General features: G+C 35.5%; 3 protein-coding genes across 4 annotated transcripts in view; 2 read left to right on the forward strand and 1 right to left on the reverse strand.

The window, feature by feature from the left end:
• LOC117101053 (ATP synthase subunit delta, mitochondrial-like) overlaps positions 1 to 1,666 on the forward strand; it is a gene marked incomplete in the record, with an annotated part of 12,072 nt that extends 10,406 nt beyond the window's left edge. The window contains 2 exon segments of the mRNA XM_033240921.1: positions 1 to 139; positions 1,272 to 1,666. Of these exon segments, the coding sequence (XP_033096812.1) occupies positions 1 to 115 (115 nt within the window).
• Positions 1,667 to 2,880: 1,214 nt separating this feature from the next.
• Positions 2,881 to 10,326, reverse strand: LOC117101037 (tetratricopeptide repeat protein 33-like). 2 transcript variants are annotated; one of them, XM_033240914.1, is made up of 5 exons: positions 10,142 to 10,326; positions 6,824 to 7,051; positions 5,749 to 5,830; positions 5,060 to 5,191; positions 2,881 to 4,294 (listed from the first exon to the last, which is right to left on the reverse strand). In XM_033240914.1, exons 2-5 carry the CDS (start codon positions 7,042 to 7,044, stop codon positions 4,151 to 4,153), a joined length of 579 nt encoding a protein of 192 aa, XP_033096805.1. In that variant the 5' UTR covers positions 7,045 to 7,051; positions 10,142 to 10,326; the 3' UTR covers positions 2,881 to 4,150. The 2 variants fall into 2 exon arrangements, with proteins under 2 accessions (XP_033096805.1, XP_033096797.1); XM_033240906.1 differs by having other exon boundaries at positions 10,154 to 10,323.
• A 2,671-nt stretch (positions 10,327 to 12,997) lies between these two features.
• LOC117100935 lies at positions 12,998 to 15,655 on the forward strand. Its single transcript, XM_033240780.1, has 4 exons — positions 12,998 to 13,153; positions 13,813 to 14,081; positions 14,211 to 14,309; positions 15,040 to 15,655. The coding sequence occupies exons 1-4, from the start codon at positions 13,038 to 13,040 to the stop codon at positions 15,525 to 15,527; spliced, it is 972 nt and encodes a 323-aa protein (XP_033096671.1). The 5' UTR covers positions 12,998 to 13,037; the 3' UTR covers positions 15,528 to 15,655.
• Positions 15,656 to 16,429: the final 774 nt, after the last annotated feature.

Raw genomic sequence — 16,429 nt, forward strand, 5'->3', positions numbered from 1 at the left:
AGGTCTATCAAAGGCAAATCAAGATTTAGCAGCAGCAACAACAGATGTAGCAAAGGCAGAAGCCCAAATAGCAGTTGAGGTTCATGAAGCACTCGAACAAGCGGTTGGAAAGTAGTTCCACAGAAACCACTAGATATAGGCAAGTTATCAATGTCTCATGGTTTCATTATGTTAATTACCATGGATTATAATCTTGCATATTAGTTGAACCTCTACAAACCAAACTTTAGGCCCAAAAAACCAATTAACTTTATACACCCAGCCTATGAATTTGGTCATCTGAGTGTCCACGACCCTTAAGACGAGGCTTTCTTTATTCCTTGTTTTTTCGCGTACTTATTTTTTGAAAGATAATGGGAGGAGGGCGGAATCAAAATAAATATAAAATTTTGTTGTCTTATTTAGCAAATAGTTTTGCTAAAAACATCCAGATGGAGGAGGAAATAAATATAAAAGTTTTATTGGTGAATGTAAAGTAAGATGGTTAAATGCTTCAAATTAAATAATTAGAAATAAATATATATATCTGATATATGGAGATTTCAAGGCAGCAGAAGGCGTAATAAAAATAAAGAAAAACATTTTTTTTTTTTCTGAAATTTCCACTTTTTTGTGGCGGCGGATGCGCTAATTGGCCATAAATAAAATTTAATTTTTATTGGAAATCATCAGTATTTGCAGTCAGCGGGTTCGCTGAACAAGGTACAAAAAAAGTGGCCTAGAATTGGTTAATTAATTTTTGCTACTTGGGGTTTTTTTTTTTTTATTTACGCTCCCTAAAACTTGTAATGAGAACACAAATTTTATTTATTTAAGATGGCCACTGAATATCAGGTGATCTGAATATGGTAAACTAATATTTTTAGGGTAACAATCATTTTTAGGGTAACAATTGTCTCCCTGTCGATGGTATTTAATAAGTTGGAATCACTTATGTCCATAGAATTCTTACTTGTGCCCAGGGAAAAAAATGTAGCAAGCAGCATGGAAATGTAATCCCCACTACTTTTGTTAGTCTTCAGTTACCAAAACAAGCCTGTAAATCCGTATTCTTTTTTTTATGTAGTCGGTTTAAAATATCTTAAGTAACTGCAGTCTGTATCGCTTACTGAACACTTATGATTATTAATACCTGTAAATGACATTTTATCACCATTAGATATCCAACATTTTGCATGAATTTGAACAAGTTTGGCTAGCATACCCCTGTGTTGATTATACAGTATTATTAGATTTTCTTAAATTAATCAAAATAATTTGTTTCATTGTAGGTACCTGTACCAAGAATCCAAAGGGTTGCAGTGTGCTGTTCAAATATTATCCACAAGGAGTATGTTTATGTTAAGCTGTTAGCCAGTCCTTACATCAAAACAGTTTCCAAAAGGCCTGATCTTTAGCTCCAGTATTAATTAAAATTGACACATGGTTTTCATTCCTGGATTACTTTGCATCAAAATAACACTATAATTCTGGCTCATGTCCTGTATTATAAACTTACTGGCCAACAATAATGAGAAACATGAAGGCAGTGCTGTTCTGTTATATGGATTAAATTGCTTGTTATTGACTGTTAAAAAAAAAATTACATATTATAGATTATACTGTACTACAAATTAATTTCAGATATCACTTACTGTGTATTTCAATAAAAGAATCTGAATATTTATTTATTTGATTATTAATGTTTCATTGCAATTCCTGATATATTAAATATTAGCTAAATTTGATTACTGAAGACTGAGCGTCCAAGCAATTGAGTTCGGTTCTGTACAGTCAAGGAGGTATTAGTTAAATGGAAGAATGTAAATCTGTGATGGGTATCCAAATGTCCAAATCCATGGCGGCAACAGCTTTTTACATCATACATAGAGAATACTGTAGCATACAAAGGTTCTATGGCTGTGTTTACATAATGCATGTTACGAACACAGATCTTGGGTATCGTAAATGCTCGAATTAGGGCTGCTCTCGAATAAATGCCGCACCAAACATGATTTTAGGCCTGCTTTGATTGGGTAGGCAGTAGGGCATCCTAGTCCCGGATCAACAAAGTAAAAGGCAAAATATGTTAACATTCAATTTTTTCTTCTTCACTTGGTAGAGCATTCCGAAAAAGCGAAATAAAACTTCTGATTTACATTTAGGAGATTTTCGGCAGCAATTATAACCTGAGCCTCCAAATGCGAGTACAAACAAGGAGGCCTTGGTACAAACGTTGTTCGTGGTTCTTCTTGCTAGAATGTGTGAATTGCAGTGGCTAAAGATAAAGCTACCGTATTAGCTGTACATACAGTATCTCACCAGCGTTGTCGTATCTCGTTCAGCCGTATCTTTTGACACAGCGAACGAACTACCACAGTATTTTGCGGATTTCCCCAAAAAAGACATGAAAATTTACATGAAGTTTACAACGAAAGGTAATAATATATATTTGTCTTGTAATGTTTTACTGTATTTGGATTACTTTTGACAATTATGAAGTTAAAAACAACACAAAAGGTGCTTTGGTTGATATTATGAATCAACTAGGCCGCAATTGCCTCGAAAGCGAGACCGTGGTCAAGCTACAGATGTTATTGCAATCAACATGTGGCAAGTCAATTAACAGAAAGTTCTATCGGATGGGAGCCTTGCCAACCTAGTCATTTAGCTTGCAGGGTGAAGCGCATGTTAACTATCAGGTGACCCCGTTCTATACGGTCGGTGTCAGCCTCATAACAGCTCTTGTTCGATAACTACGATATCACCGGTGTAACTTACACCGTCGGAACAAGGTCATATTCAGCATGTTTGAAAATTATAATTCAGTAGCCTATAATATGGATTATGAGGACCTTTCTTATTTTGTACTGATTTAGTCACTGGATGGCCTGCAAGTGTTGAACAACCGTGAGGGTGAATGGAGATGGAAGAATATTTAAGACAATTTATCTTCATAGAAAACAAAATAGAGCTAATCTTTTGTCTTGTTCAGTTATCTTGTATTTATTTTATTTTTTTTCTGGTTGTATAAAGACATCGCCCCATAAGATTACCACTACTAGTCAACGGGAATGAAATCTATTAAACTACCACCCGCTGTTTCACGAATGGTCAAACTCATGCCTGAGAGAATAAGTTGGTACTTTCAACACAGCAAGTTTGCTGTGTTTCGCCTAGTAGCCTTTTGTCCTGATGGTATTGTAATCACACGTAAATCCAGAGCATTTATAGAACATGAATCTAAATACGGTGTTGATCAATCTGTGTTAAGGGTGTTATGTTCAGAGTTTATATTCCTACTAAAGAAACATCCATGCCTAAAAACAATGGTCTGCAATTTATAAAGACAGTAGTTGGCTGCTAGAATTAGTGAAGCTAGTGTATATTTAAATATTTTGTTTACTGTTGTCGGACTGTCCAACCCTGACATTCTGATGTACCTTTATCTTTACGTTCAAATTACATATATAATAGTTTCAAATAATATATAAAATTAATAATTGGTTCTTCATGATTAAAATATTTATTTCTGTACTAACTTTTATCTACATTACTGTACATAATGTTAACTAACTTGGAAAAAGAAAAAAATTGAAATTTCAAAAGTTACATTTTAAAACATTCTCTACCACATATTAAGCTGGACACACTGCACTGACAGTTGTTGCCAACGCAATGAGGCGCGTGCAATGAATCACTTTTATTGACCATCAGTAGACAGCATTGCATCATCAAGTACTCGTGGAGAAAGGAGATATATATTTGACATAAACTGCTTGTGTCTGGCATTATGTTTGCAGTAAAATGTCCATTTTACAAATAGTCTTTGCCCCTGATGACGTCATCATCGACCAATTATTACCATAAAAAAAGGTCCGACTATGGATGTCTTACAAAGTGATAATGTATAATTTTCTTAATAAAATCAAGTTAGTTGTATTATTTATAAATAGTTCAATCTTTTTTTCCATTTTTGGTATAATAATCACTATTTTAATGTGATAAACCTAACCAAAACAACAAACTACCAACGCTAGCTAGGCCTAGGTATTGGAAACTGACACCTGCTCTAGTTTATAAATTTTTCAATTTACGAACACCCCTTGGTACCAATGGGTACGTACAATGGGCGTCTTACTATTTTGTTTTTTTAAACTTTATTTTTGCATCATGTACTGTTATCTGATTTTTCATGAACTTCGTCTCGAGCAAGCTTCTCTTTCCACAATGAGTGTGCCCACAGCAGATCTTCTTTCCATAACTCATCGTCAACTGGACATATATGTACTGCTTTTGAAAAGTTCCTTTTAGCCTATAAAAATGTAAAGACAAGGACATCATTAAGGGAATAGCTAAATGTATAGAATCCATTATAAAATACAAGTCATTTTGTTATGATTATAGTTAAGTAACTTTTGTGAGTTATATTACTCACACTTCGAACATTAATTGAGCAATAACAACATTTAATTGGTCAATTTTACTTGTTACAATTATATTTTGACTACCGTACTTCTCTGCAGGTACATATTATGCAGATATGACGGAAGTAATATTCAAAATCGACTATCAACTATCGCATGCCTATGTGAACTGCACACATCAGGAAAAATCAATTATTTTGTGTACAATGTAGACGGATTTCTGCTTAATATTTATGAGAAATAGTAAAACAAATACAACATGGTTTTATTTCGTAAAATAAATCAAGGATGATGGGACTATAGTCCCAATTGTAAATAGAATTCACTACTTCACATCAAACTATTGTGTATGGCGAGTCCACTGGTCGAGCGGTAAGGTAAAGTCTTCTCAGATAGGGACTTAAAAATAGGAGGTCCAGCGTACACATCTCACCCATTGCATCTTCTGAAAAGAATAGGGTTAACCTAATAATATGGTTCATTTCAGCCCATCTTAGTGGAATGATGTGAACTAAACGCCTCTATGCGGCTGCTACAGTGATCACGAACCACGCCCATACGCAATTCAGCACAATGACTCTTCGAGTTATGGTTTATTCTCCTACCATTCCCATTCATTACCTAGACTTGTAAAAATATTATACAAGTCTTACCAACAGAATTTCTCCTTGACCTAACTGCGCTCTACCCAGTGTTTGATACGCTTGCCACCACGTTGGACTAATTTTAACAGCATTCTCAGCTGACTTGATCGCTGGCCAGTGCTCATGTAATATCATCAAAACCTAAACATTTATATTAAAAAAAATAAACAGGTATATTTTTATCTTATCGTTTACATTTGTTCAGGCATAAATTTAATACAGTTAACAATGACTTTTAAAACTACAAAATACCAGGATCTTAGGAAATTAAATAGAATACACACATTAAACAGTTCTATGTACATTACAATGGGGAATAAAAAAATTAATAAAATATGAAAGATATTAATACAGTTTTCCTCTAATTAATGACCACTTTTCTTTGATCCTAAATTAACAAACATCTTTTATCTCAATTATTCTAATTCAAAACCAAAAATGCTAAAGATCGTGGAAACAGTGGTCCCAAAAGTGGTCTTTAATTGGATGGAGACATTTATATCAATACATTTATTTAATCAATCTATTTCAATCAATCTCTAATTGTAAAAATAATGTAAGAGCCATAGAGCTGAGCTGTGCACTGATGGAGAATCTCCTAAAATTGTGGTAATGTAAGTGTTGATGTCAAGGACCTAGAGAAGTACTCAAGTTGCAAATGGCAGATGATGTAAACTTGATAATAGAAAGCCACCAACCTGAGCTTTCATTTCATATAAAGTTTCATCATGAGGAGTTAATTGAAGAGCTTCATTCCATTTGTTAATAGCCTCCCAATACCTGCACAACAATAAAGGCGGCACATCAACTTTACATGTTTTTTATTTGATATTTTAGGGATTGCCAATAGAGTATATCACTGTCTTACAGGCTTGTAAAAATTGAGGGGGTTTTCTATAAGAGCCGGTGGTCTTGAAGGTACCTAGACACACTGCCGTATCCAGAAGTCTTGAAATAGGGGGAAGGGGGACTGATGATTACGTGAAGGGGGGGGGGGCCAGTTTGGAAAATAAGGTGATACTTCAGCGTGTTTCTTTTGCTTTGGACAATTTCAATGTGGAAAGGGGAGGGGGGACAGGAACAACCGGTGCTCCTTACATCCCTAGATATGCCACTGCCTAGATGCCATGGTTGGATCCAGAAGAAGAACTCTTGTCAAGGGGAAAGTTTCCTGGAGCTCTAACAGAGGGATTATCATCATGCATACTACCAAATTAGAAACCACTATTAAAGATTTGACAGATAATGGCAACAACGATTATAGACTACACCACCATCAGCAAAACGACCAACAATCACAACCAACAGCATCACAACACACACCCCTCTGGAAAGCTAGTAACATGCTTTGTACAGTGGTGGCACCAGTAGGTGCTTAAACCCCCATTGCACAGGTCAAATCCCCTACCAGCCAGAGCTCTTTGGGCAGTCGGAATTGTATTTTAACATCTTTAAATTTAATGTATCAACTTTACATTTACAAATTTATCAACTTTCCAATTATGGTAGCTGACACATTTACAAGGAAGATTTCCCTTTGTTGGCTTTTTCAAGTCTAAGAGTGCAATTTACGGTCATCCAGAGGTCCTTATTTATAAATTTTTAAAAAGTAATTTGCGAGGGGTCTCACAAAACCTCCCCATCTCGGGCCTTCTGCCTTCAGATGGCGCTGCAGGCCTAAGTTATTCTTATCTCACTCAGCCCCACCTGTCACTTGGACAGCTTAGCCCTCAGCAAATATACTCTACAGCCGCCACTGGCTATGTACGCTACCTCTCTGCTTCCGCTAATGTATTGCCCTCTTGTATCAGCCTCTTGCTCTTTGAAGATGCATCTTCAAGGCTGATTTTGAATCGTTTGTTTGTATCTAACCAGTCAAACACATTGCATTCTTCATCCTCAGTCTCGTGTGCTCCAGTATTTCCTTTGAATGCTAGTGCAGATGATTTGGAAACATGTTCTCCTATTTTTCTTTTCCAGCCAAAACTTGTCATTTTAAACCTGAAAGACATTAGACTTGATGCAGTTACCGTACCTGTCTCTTATACACATCTAGATGTGTATAAGAGACAGCTACCACATATTAAATATCGTAAGATTTTCTTTTTAGCAAGTCAATAATCCAATCAATTCTTGGGCTGTGTTTTGGCATGATTTGAGCTGCTGAGTGGAATAACATTCTTCTCAGGTGAATATCAAAATGAGGATACAGTATTTCTCTCGGACAGATGAGAGCTCCGATCCCCACACAGACAGTATATTTCCAACTTTCCTCTTACATATTTGTCAGCCGATGGCCAACAAGCTAACCACTACCCACCACCACTAATTGCATCTGCTATTTTGCTGTTATGTAATTCACAGCATTCTTGTCATGAGCCATGTTCTCTGGATGATTATCTTTTCCGCCTAACCACCATTCGTAATGTCCTTATATAATTTTTTTCATTTAAAAAGTGCTCCTTGAATTTAATAAGTTCCCATAAGAACTCCTCGATTTTCATCTATTTTCATAAGCGCCCCCTCAATTTCCACTCTGTTTCATAAGCGCCCCGTTTGAATAAGCGCCCCCTCAGAAAATGCAAAAAAATATTTTAAGCGCCCGGGCGTTTATTTGCATGAGTACGGTATTTGCTTGATTCGTTATTACTTTTAATATTATTATTATTATTATTATTATTATTATTATTATTATTATTTTTCTAACTGTAGTTTTAAGTAGTTTAGGTTCCATTCTGTAAGTGGTGGGTTTCCAGCTACTGAATGAGAATTTTAATAAATAAATAAATGACATCAATACTACACAAGCAATAGCAGGTGAGACATCATTTACTGTACTACAGACACATCAAATTACAAAAGACTGTTCTCAATTGACACCGCCATTACTGCAGGGGACCTCCTTGGGGTCTCCTGCATGCATGCCATGTCCTGTAGTACGATGTAAAGTGTACATTTCGATTGAAACGATATATTGTACGTGCTATGAAAAATCCAGCAACTATGGTGAAGAGAAAATAATCACTGTATAATATCAATATTAAATGAATTGGTAAACACAGTTTTAATACCACTGTGTGCAATGGGAAAAATATATTCATGAATTGAAGAGATGGACTGTTCCATTCCATCAGATGGAGCTGAGCTGACTTATCAGGTCTACTGTACCGTGTGTATGAGATTTTTTCTACACAATTTACATATGTACAGTATTAGGCTGTGAATAACCGCATGGTATTTCTTTTGGATGTTACCTTCCAAATAAGAACAATAAGAAATAATTTGCCCAGTTTTAAATAAATTCTCATTGTTTTTATTCGTATGGCAACACATGAATAGCCTCTTCCAAATAAAAATATAATTGCATTAAATTTCTTTATTAAACCACATCTCTCCATTCACTGATTCATTAATCAATTTTCCATCATACCTAGGCCTAGCCTATTAATAATAGTACATAGTACCACTGTACCTACTCTACTGTATGCTACCCTCCCTAACTACATCATACTGTACATTCATGCTATCAATTTAAATATCATAAATAACATTATCAATAAAATTATAATAATATATTATTTCTTTGTTAAATATATTACAATAAAGTACTACAGTATAATCAAATTTCTACTATAGGCCAAGGAATAAAGCCAAAATATAACTGTCCTGCTGGTCTAGTCTGCCATTGCACCTGAGCCCTGGCTACCGTAAAGTACTAGTCTACTGTTTCATCTAACTATGGCACACAGGCCTGGCCATGGGCGCAGACAGAGAGGGGTCAAGGGGTCCCGAACCCCTCAAAATTTAAAAAAATATCCTGGTAATATAGAAGTAAATGGTCGGTAATGTGAAAAAAAAATGTAATATATGAAATGTAAACCACCCTCCTTTTATTATGATTTACATGGAGTAACTTATTTACCCTTGCTATAAATCTCGACTTTTGTGCATACAGTAATAATTAACAAATAATTAAAAAAAAATTTGTTACAATTATGGAAAATCTCTGGTTACCTAGTATCGAGGTAGCAAATGAAATTATTGTTATTTATTACAGTAATATATGGTATAATCAGAGAAGAGTTTCAAAAACTCTTCCCTTGTATAATACAGTTCGACTTTCCTGTGCCTCTACCTCCTGCAAGCGATCACTTCTTTGATCTAATCAGTCCATCTGATACTTCTCGTAAGCCACCACTAAATAAGAAAACGCGAACACTTTTTGACATTTCTTATAATACCCATAAGTGACGACCACCTTAAAAGTGTGTAATCTTTGACAACAAATACAATCAGAAAATTAAATACAGCACTATAGGTGAAACACTAATGATAAAGAAAATAAAAGGCATCTCACATCCAAGAAAATGCTTGCAATAGGTAATAGAACATCATGCCCACTTTTAAGACCAATTTAAAAATAGGCCTTCGTTGGAGGTAATTTATGATCACAAAAACATTGGGCCTTCATCCGAGGTTTATGATCACGAAAACATACCTTCTGTTGGTGGAACCAGGGAAAGGTGAAATCTCATGCCAAATTTATTTTCTTGCTTACATTCATAGCATTCAGAATTGGTGAAACCAACTCTCAATTCTATCTTTTATCACATAAATTAACGCTATTAACGCGAATATTTTATATTCCGGTGCCTTCGAGCCCTTGACCAAGACGGCGGCCTTTGGCTTTGATTTTGCCTTGTTGGCCCCTGGTCCCCAGTCAGTTCTTATTGCTCGCTGCCTCACAAGCAAGCAAGGCTTGACCTCAACCACCTAGAATTTTACCTTGACTGCACCCCTGATAGATAGACCTAGGCCTAGCCTAGGATAAGCCTATCAATGCCACAATGGTTTGCTCGCCTCTTATTTTGGTTAGACGATGATGAAATGGCCTCACACCATAGAAAACAGGCTAGGCCAGGCCTAGGCTGGCTACACCACCACCACTGACTGTCTGAACTTAGGCCTAGGCCTAGGTAGGCTACTTAGTTAGGTAGGCCTAGCCTAGCCTACGTAACATTTTAGGTTAGGGTACGCCTGGGCCTAACTAGGTAGGCCTAGGCCTAAAAGGCGCGCAGTATTGAAACTAACTTGAAATTTTACCATGACACTTGATATAAGCCGTTGTACTAAATTTCGGATTTACATCTCAAAAATTAACCACTGTGGTGATAAAATTAAACTTTTTTGTTTTGTCGTGCGACCACATGGGGCCCCCTTCTTTTTCTCTGTTTTGATTCTGTTGACCTCTGCACTCCCTTCCTATAATTCCTTCCAATAATTGGTCAGTTAGATTTTCTCTAGGATAAGGGCGCCGCCGTGGGGTCGAGAGACTAGTAAACTTTTCAGAACTTGAACGAAAATTGACCACTCTATTTCGAGATCATTTTTCAAAATATTAAATTAGTAAATACTTTTTCTTTTCGTCAAGGGTCACTGCGCCTCTCAGAATAGCACGCTAGATAGATGGCGCATTATAAGTGCTGACAATATGCATCTCTAATTACAAAATAACTTTTGGAGGAAAAACAACAGGTTCAGATCATGTTCATACATATTTATTTCATATTTAACCAAATTATCTCCTTTAACAATTCCATGACAATATTTCCATATTAAAATAGCCTAATTTCAATTGGATCCAATAGCATTAATTATCTTGAATTTTTTGTTTTTGTTTATCCAATTTAGAAAAATAAAATCGATTTGCTCATGTAGACTTTACTTACGCTCTCTGCATATTAAATTATTTCAAGGCATCAGATCAGACCAAACTGGAGCAACACCAGTCTACTTCAGAAAAGGGAACGGGTCATTCAACAAAGTACTAGGTCTATGTGAGTTAATTTGTATATAGCTCTATTTCTCTTATTTTTTTTTAATCAAGCAAATATTGCCATAGCACTTGAAAGTTTACAAATATGTACATGGGATTTTTGAAATCCAGAGTGAAGAAAGCCCCATCTTGTGTATTGTGGCTGTGTTTAGCGGTACGGTACTGTTATCTTATCTGAGGTGGATCTGACATTTGCTACAATATTTGAACACAAAATTAATATGATTAACTATATTCTTAAACGTATTAAATTATTAACAGTCACACAAAATACATCAATCTTCATTGACCGAACGTAACAAAGTCACCGAGATATGTTATGGACAAATTTAAGTTATTGTAAATTAACCTATAGGCATCCTTCCTCCCAACTATATACAATGCGGGACTGTAAAACTGAGCATTTACTGCGTCGTACGTCAGTCGTACACCGTCGGCCGACGAATCTAACTCCTGCTGTGAGCGCCAAACGACGGATGCGACGCCGTCTATTGATGGTCTGTGGCAGTCTGAACGGATCGTCATTAAAAATCGATTCGTTGCGTGCGCGTCATGGCGTAGCGTACTCCATGATTCGCCACTCAAAGCCACTCACTTCAACCGACGGGCGCAGTAAGTGGCTTTATATTGGGCATCCGGAGGAGTTGTAACTCATACAATGCGATTTAATATGCTTGATGTGACATTCAATTGCATTGACTTATCCAATTACCCATTAAATAGGCCTATTTTTATTATTCTGTACTATATGATAACAACCCTTCCCCCCACCCACCACCCTCATTGTTTTCTGCTTTAAAATACAGTGATTACAGGTTTGCTGATTTTTATTTTGGTCTCACACAATGTGAACTGAGCTATTGCGGCCTGCCACTACATTAATGATTCAGTCATTTAGAAACCAAAAGCATTGAATCGAAAACACAGAATCAAATTCAAAGGAAAAAAATATTCAATACTTTTATTTTGGTGAAATGAAGAAACTAACAGAAAACAAACAAACATAGCTGAAAATATTCATCTACGGTTTGTAGATACGATGTCACAAATTTTTTCCATTTAAACAAGGTCAATTCAAATTAATTGGTTCAGTGTTTAACATCTTGTTTTAATACATTTTCCTTCCTTCTACTTTTCTTTCTCTCTCCGCCCCCCATCCCCCACACAAACTTTTCTTCTTATAATCATTATATCAAAATCATCAAACCCGAAACAAGGGCGGGGCGACTGGAGTCTCGGTCAGGATCCCGGTATAAAAAAAATTCCTGGTGGGAAAGTTTTTATGGCTTAGTATGGCCCAAAATGTGCTTTTAGACCACAATATTTGTGATTGGCAATCCATATAATAATATCTGGCTAGGCAAATTATTGGTTTTTAAAAGACCTTGTCGTGGTGGCGGGACTACGGGGATAAAGCTATCCGATGGGGAAAATTCTCCTATTCCCACTCTTCTTTGCCCAAAAAGAAGGGAGAATGCCAGTGAAACGTCAGTAGCGTCATTTAGATGTGTATAAGAGACAGGTTATGGACAAATTTAAGTTATTGTAAATTAACCTATAGGCATCCTTCCTCCCAACTATATACAATGCGGGACTGTAAAACTGAGCATTTACTGCGTCGTACGTCAGTCGTACACCGTCGGCCGACGAATTTTATTAAGAAAATAGACGAGATCTTTCGGGCGTAACCCTTTATCAAGTCAGTCATATATATATATATATATATACATATATATATCACACCAATTAAGAAATAAATCTCTCAAGTATTATAACTTATACAATATACTTGATTTGTCAAACCTAAGGTTCGGAAATAGTAATCTCACTTTTAAAGATCGTATTTTTTATCAATAGTATTATAGAATTTGACGGAGCACCAGCTGAGTAGGCCTACCTGATTATTGTCGTAAATACCAAAAATAAATACTCGCTTAAAGGATTTAATGTAAAGTCAGTGGTGTCTTAGAGAGCAGAAGCAATTAATCACCGGAAAACTAGGCCTACAGACTATAGATAAGTATAGATCATCACCAAAAATGTCCTTTTACAGTGTAGGCCTACACTTTTGCTAATTTAAAAACAAAACACTGTAGCTTAATATCTGAACTTGAAGGGCGCCGCCGTGGGGTCCGGGACCGGGAAACCCGGATGTTGTTTCACGGAATCGCGATGGGAAAGTATTATTGTTGTGCGAAACATTGCAATAATAATTCAGGAAAAAATCCGAATTTGACATTCCATCGCTTTCCGAAAGATGAAGAAAGGTAAAATATGGAACTAACGAAAAGACAAATAATATTTATTATTACTGTATTGCCAAAATTAATCGAATATGCGAAAGAGACGTCATAGGCTAGGCTAAGGCCCTAGTTAGGGCTAAGCCCTTAAGCGCCTGAAACTAGTCATCATGACATAGGTAGGCATAGTCATAAGCTAGCCTAGAATAATACTACTACGTCTAGAGTACTAGTAGTAGTCACTGACCGAAACATATAGGTCTAGTAGAGATCAGTGTTGATTAAGTAAGTAAAGTAGGCTAGGCCTGGTATACTAAGTAGGCCTAGGCTAGTAGTAGTAGTAAAATGGGCCGAGTTTATTCTCACGGCCAGCCGTGCAAACAACTCCAACCAACGCCTAGCAAACACTATTGAGTGAAATAAAGGTGTTTAAGCAGGCTAGTTAGTTGGTCTACAACTATTATAAACACAATCATTATCATTCTACTTATGTTGTAAATATTGTAAGATGCAACTAAACTTTACAAAATGGACTGCGTGTTTAACTGTTTTATGCAAATCCCCTACAAAGCCTAATCTATCGGCATCATACTTTGCTGTATATATTAACACATTTAATTTACTTTGAATGAAAGTCTTTTTTCATAAGGCATTAACAAAATTAACATTTGTTGTTTTTTTCACAGATGCTCTAAATGGCTTAAACACTGCAGAAAAGATTTGCAAAACAGGTCCACCAAATACCTGAATCTAAATCGCAGGTTATGCAGTGACCATTTTACGGAATCACAGAAATTTCAATACACAAACAAATTAGTATGGAATGCGATTCCAACAGAATTTGAAGTAACATCATCACCTAAACGAAAACTGTTAAAAAGATCTAAGCCACAAAATGGATTGGAGAATGACTCTCAGCTTAATACAATCACAGCAAAAGCTAAGACGATGAACTGTAAGTGCTGTATCTTCAAGCCTTGTTAGGTTTATCTTAGCCTTTTAATTAGACATATGCATTGTTGTTATGCATTTTGTGAATTAGTAAAGTATTCTAGTCAATAAATATACTTATTACTTATGGCAGGTGCATCTTTAGTAGACCATAGCTACTGTTATATACCTGATAGAGATGGATCAGAAGTCAACAACAACGTGGAGACCATTAACTCGGAAATTAATTCAAGTAATATTATTTATTTTATTATGATACGATACAATCATGATAAATATTTATTGTCACCACAGCATAAATACAGCTGTGAGATGATAATTGTATACACTCTAGTTAGTAAAACAATTACAAACAAAATGAATTTAATAGAAATATTATGTAATTTCTTAGTGAAGTATAGTCCACTATAGTATAACCACTACTTAACAAAAACCCATTTGGTTTCTTAGTCAAATCACAACGTGATTCTCTCGACTGAGTAATCGAATATCACATACACTAAACAGTAGCATATACAGTACAAAACGCATACTATATTTATGGGCGAATAAACAACCCAGATAGGATAAACAACTATTTTGGATAAATGCCTCCCTCAAATAAAGCCCCTCCCCTCCCTTTCAAAAACCATCCAGAACAATAAACGCTTGGTACGTATATGTTCAAATAGATACTGATATATAGGACTATATAACTTGTTGGCTTTTGTGGTACTGTAATTTTTATTTGTGCACTCAACCGTATTGTAACATACACCACACATGCCATAGCATACAGTTCACTTGTAGGCACACAAGTAAAGTTCTGTCAAGATTGTCAAATTGTTTTTGACTGAAAACTGTTGTATGCCCATATATAGTCATGATGTGCCTATATATGGTCATGATATGATGTCATCATGACCATATTTAGACATGTCACATGTTTGTGTCTAATTCTGTGAAATGATTTTGTATTGTAGGATCAGTTGCCGTTCAGTGCGAGTCTACATCAAACAAACCAAGCCTAACAGAGGTCATGAAAAGCACAGTGACCTCAAGTCAGCTGAGGAGAAAGTCAACGCAGAGAGTAAAACTATACAGGTTAAGACAAAAAGTAAAACATTTAAAAAGAGCCTCATTAGTGAAAAGTAATGATTCAGTCAAGGACATAGTTAGGGCAGCTGGAAAGTATCTCAAAGGCCCTGCTCTTGAGTTTTTTGAATCGCAATTAAGTATTTCTCAACGGAAGAAGTCGAGACAACGTTATACCAAAAATGACAAGCAAGTGGCACTAGCATTACATCATCAGAATCCTATAGCCTACAAATTTCTTAAGAAAATGTTTGTGTTGCCACATTATCATTCGTTGAGAAAGTGGTCGCAGGTTACCAAAATGAATCCCGGATTAAATGAGGAGAAAACGCCAATTGTGAGTGAAGTGGACCCCAATGTAAATAAGCTGGAATGACATTTTCCTAACGTTAATGGGTTATCCATCGAAGCATTTTGTATAATGCATATTTTGTATATTTTGTGTATCATTGCTTTTGTTCTTGTATTACTTCTGAATAAATTCAAATCTGAAATCAAATCAAACCAGGCATTAATTTGTGTTTGCTTGATGAGATGAATATTAAATGTGGTCATCTGCACTATGATGTCCACACAGACATCATAGGATGAATGGAGGACTTCGATGACTAGGGAAGACCGTACAAGTTTTGCAATGCAGGCCCTGGTGTTTATGGTCAGGTGTATCACCATAGAATTCGATCCAACTCGGCCACAAGTCAACTCGGCCACAAAAAGTTTGGCTACAGTCAACTCGGCCACAAGTCATCTCGGCCACAAGTCAACTCGGCCACAAGTCATTTACTGGTACTACATTGTACTAATTGTTATTATTATTGCTGTTATTATTGTTGTCATTGTTGTTATTATTATTGTTGTTTTTATTACCGTTAGTTTTAATATTAATTATTAGTCTTAGCATTAACATTATATATTGTTCAAATTTTGGCTGATATTATTATTATTACAGTACCATATAAATAATAAATAATTTTCGATTTTTTATTATTATTCATATTATTATTTATTAGTCTTAGTATTATAATTTAATAATAGTAATTTAAAAAGTTGTTGTTATTGGCGTTTTATTAGTATTTTTCTCATATTATTATTATTGTTGTTGTCACCTTTATTATCGATATTATTACCCTATTATTACTAAGTAGGCCTAGTATTATAAGTATCATTATTATTACTAATTAGTATTACTATTATTATAAAAATAAACATTATCTTTAATTTATTATTGTTGTATTATTGCTATTTTCACCTTCAATATCGTTATTATCACTAATTAGT

The sequence above is a fragment of the Anneissia japonica genome, unplaced genomic scaffold, assembly GCF_011630105.1.
Source record: "Anneissia japonica isolate Jap-2015-1 unplaced genomic scaffold, ASM1163010v1 scaffold904_len716149_cov161, whole genome shotgun sequence".
NCBI lineage: Eukaryota > Metazoa > Echinodermata > Crinoidea > Comatulida > Comatulidae > Anneissia > Anneissia japonica.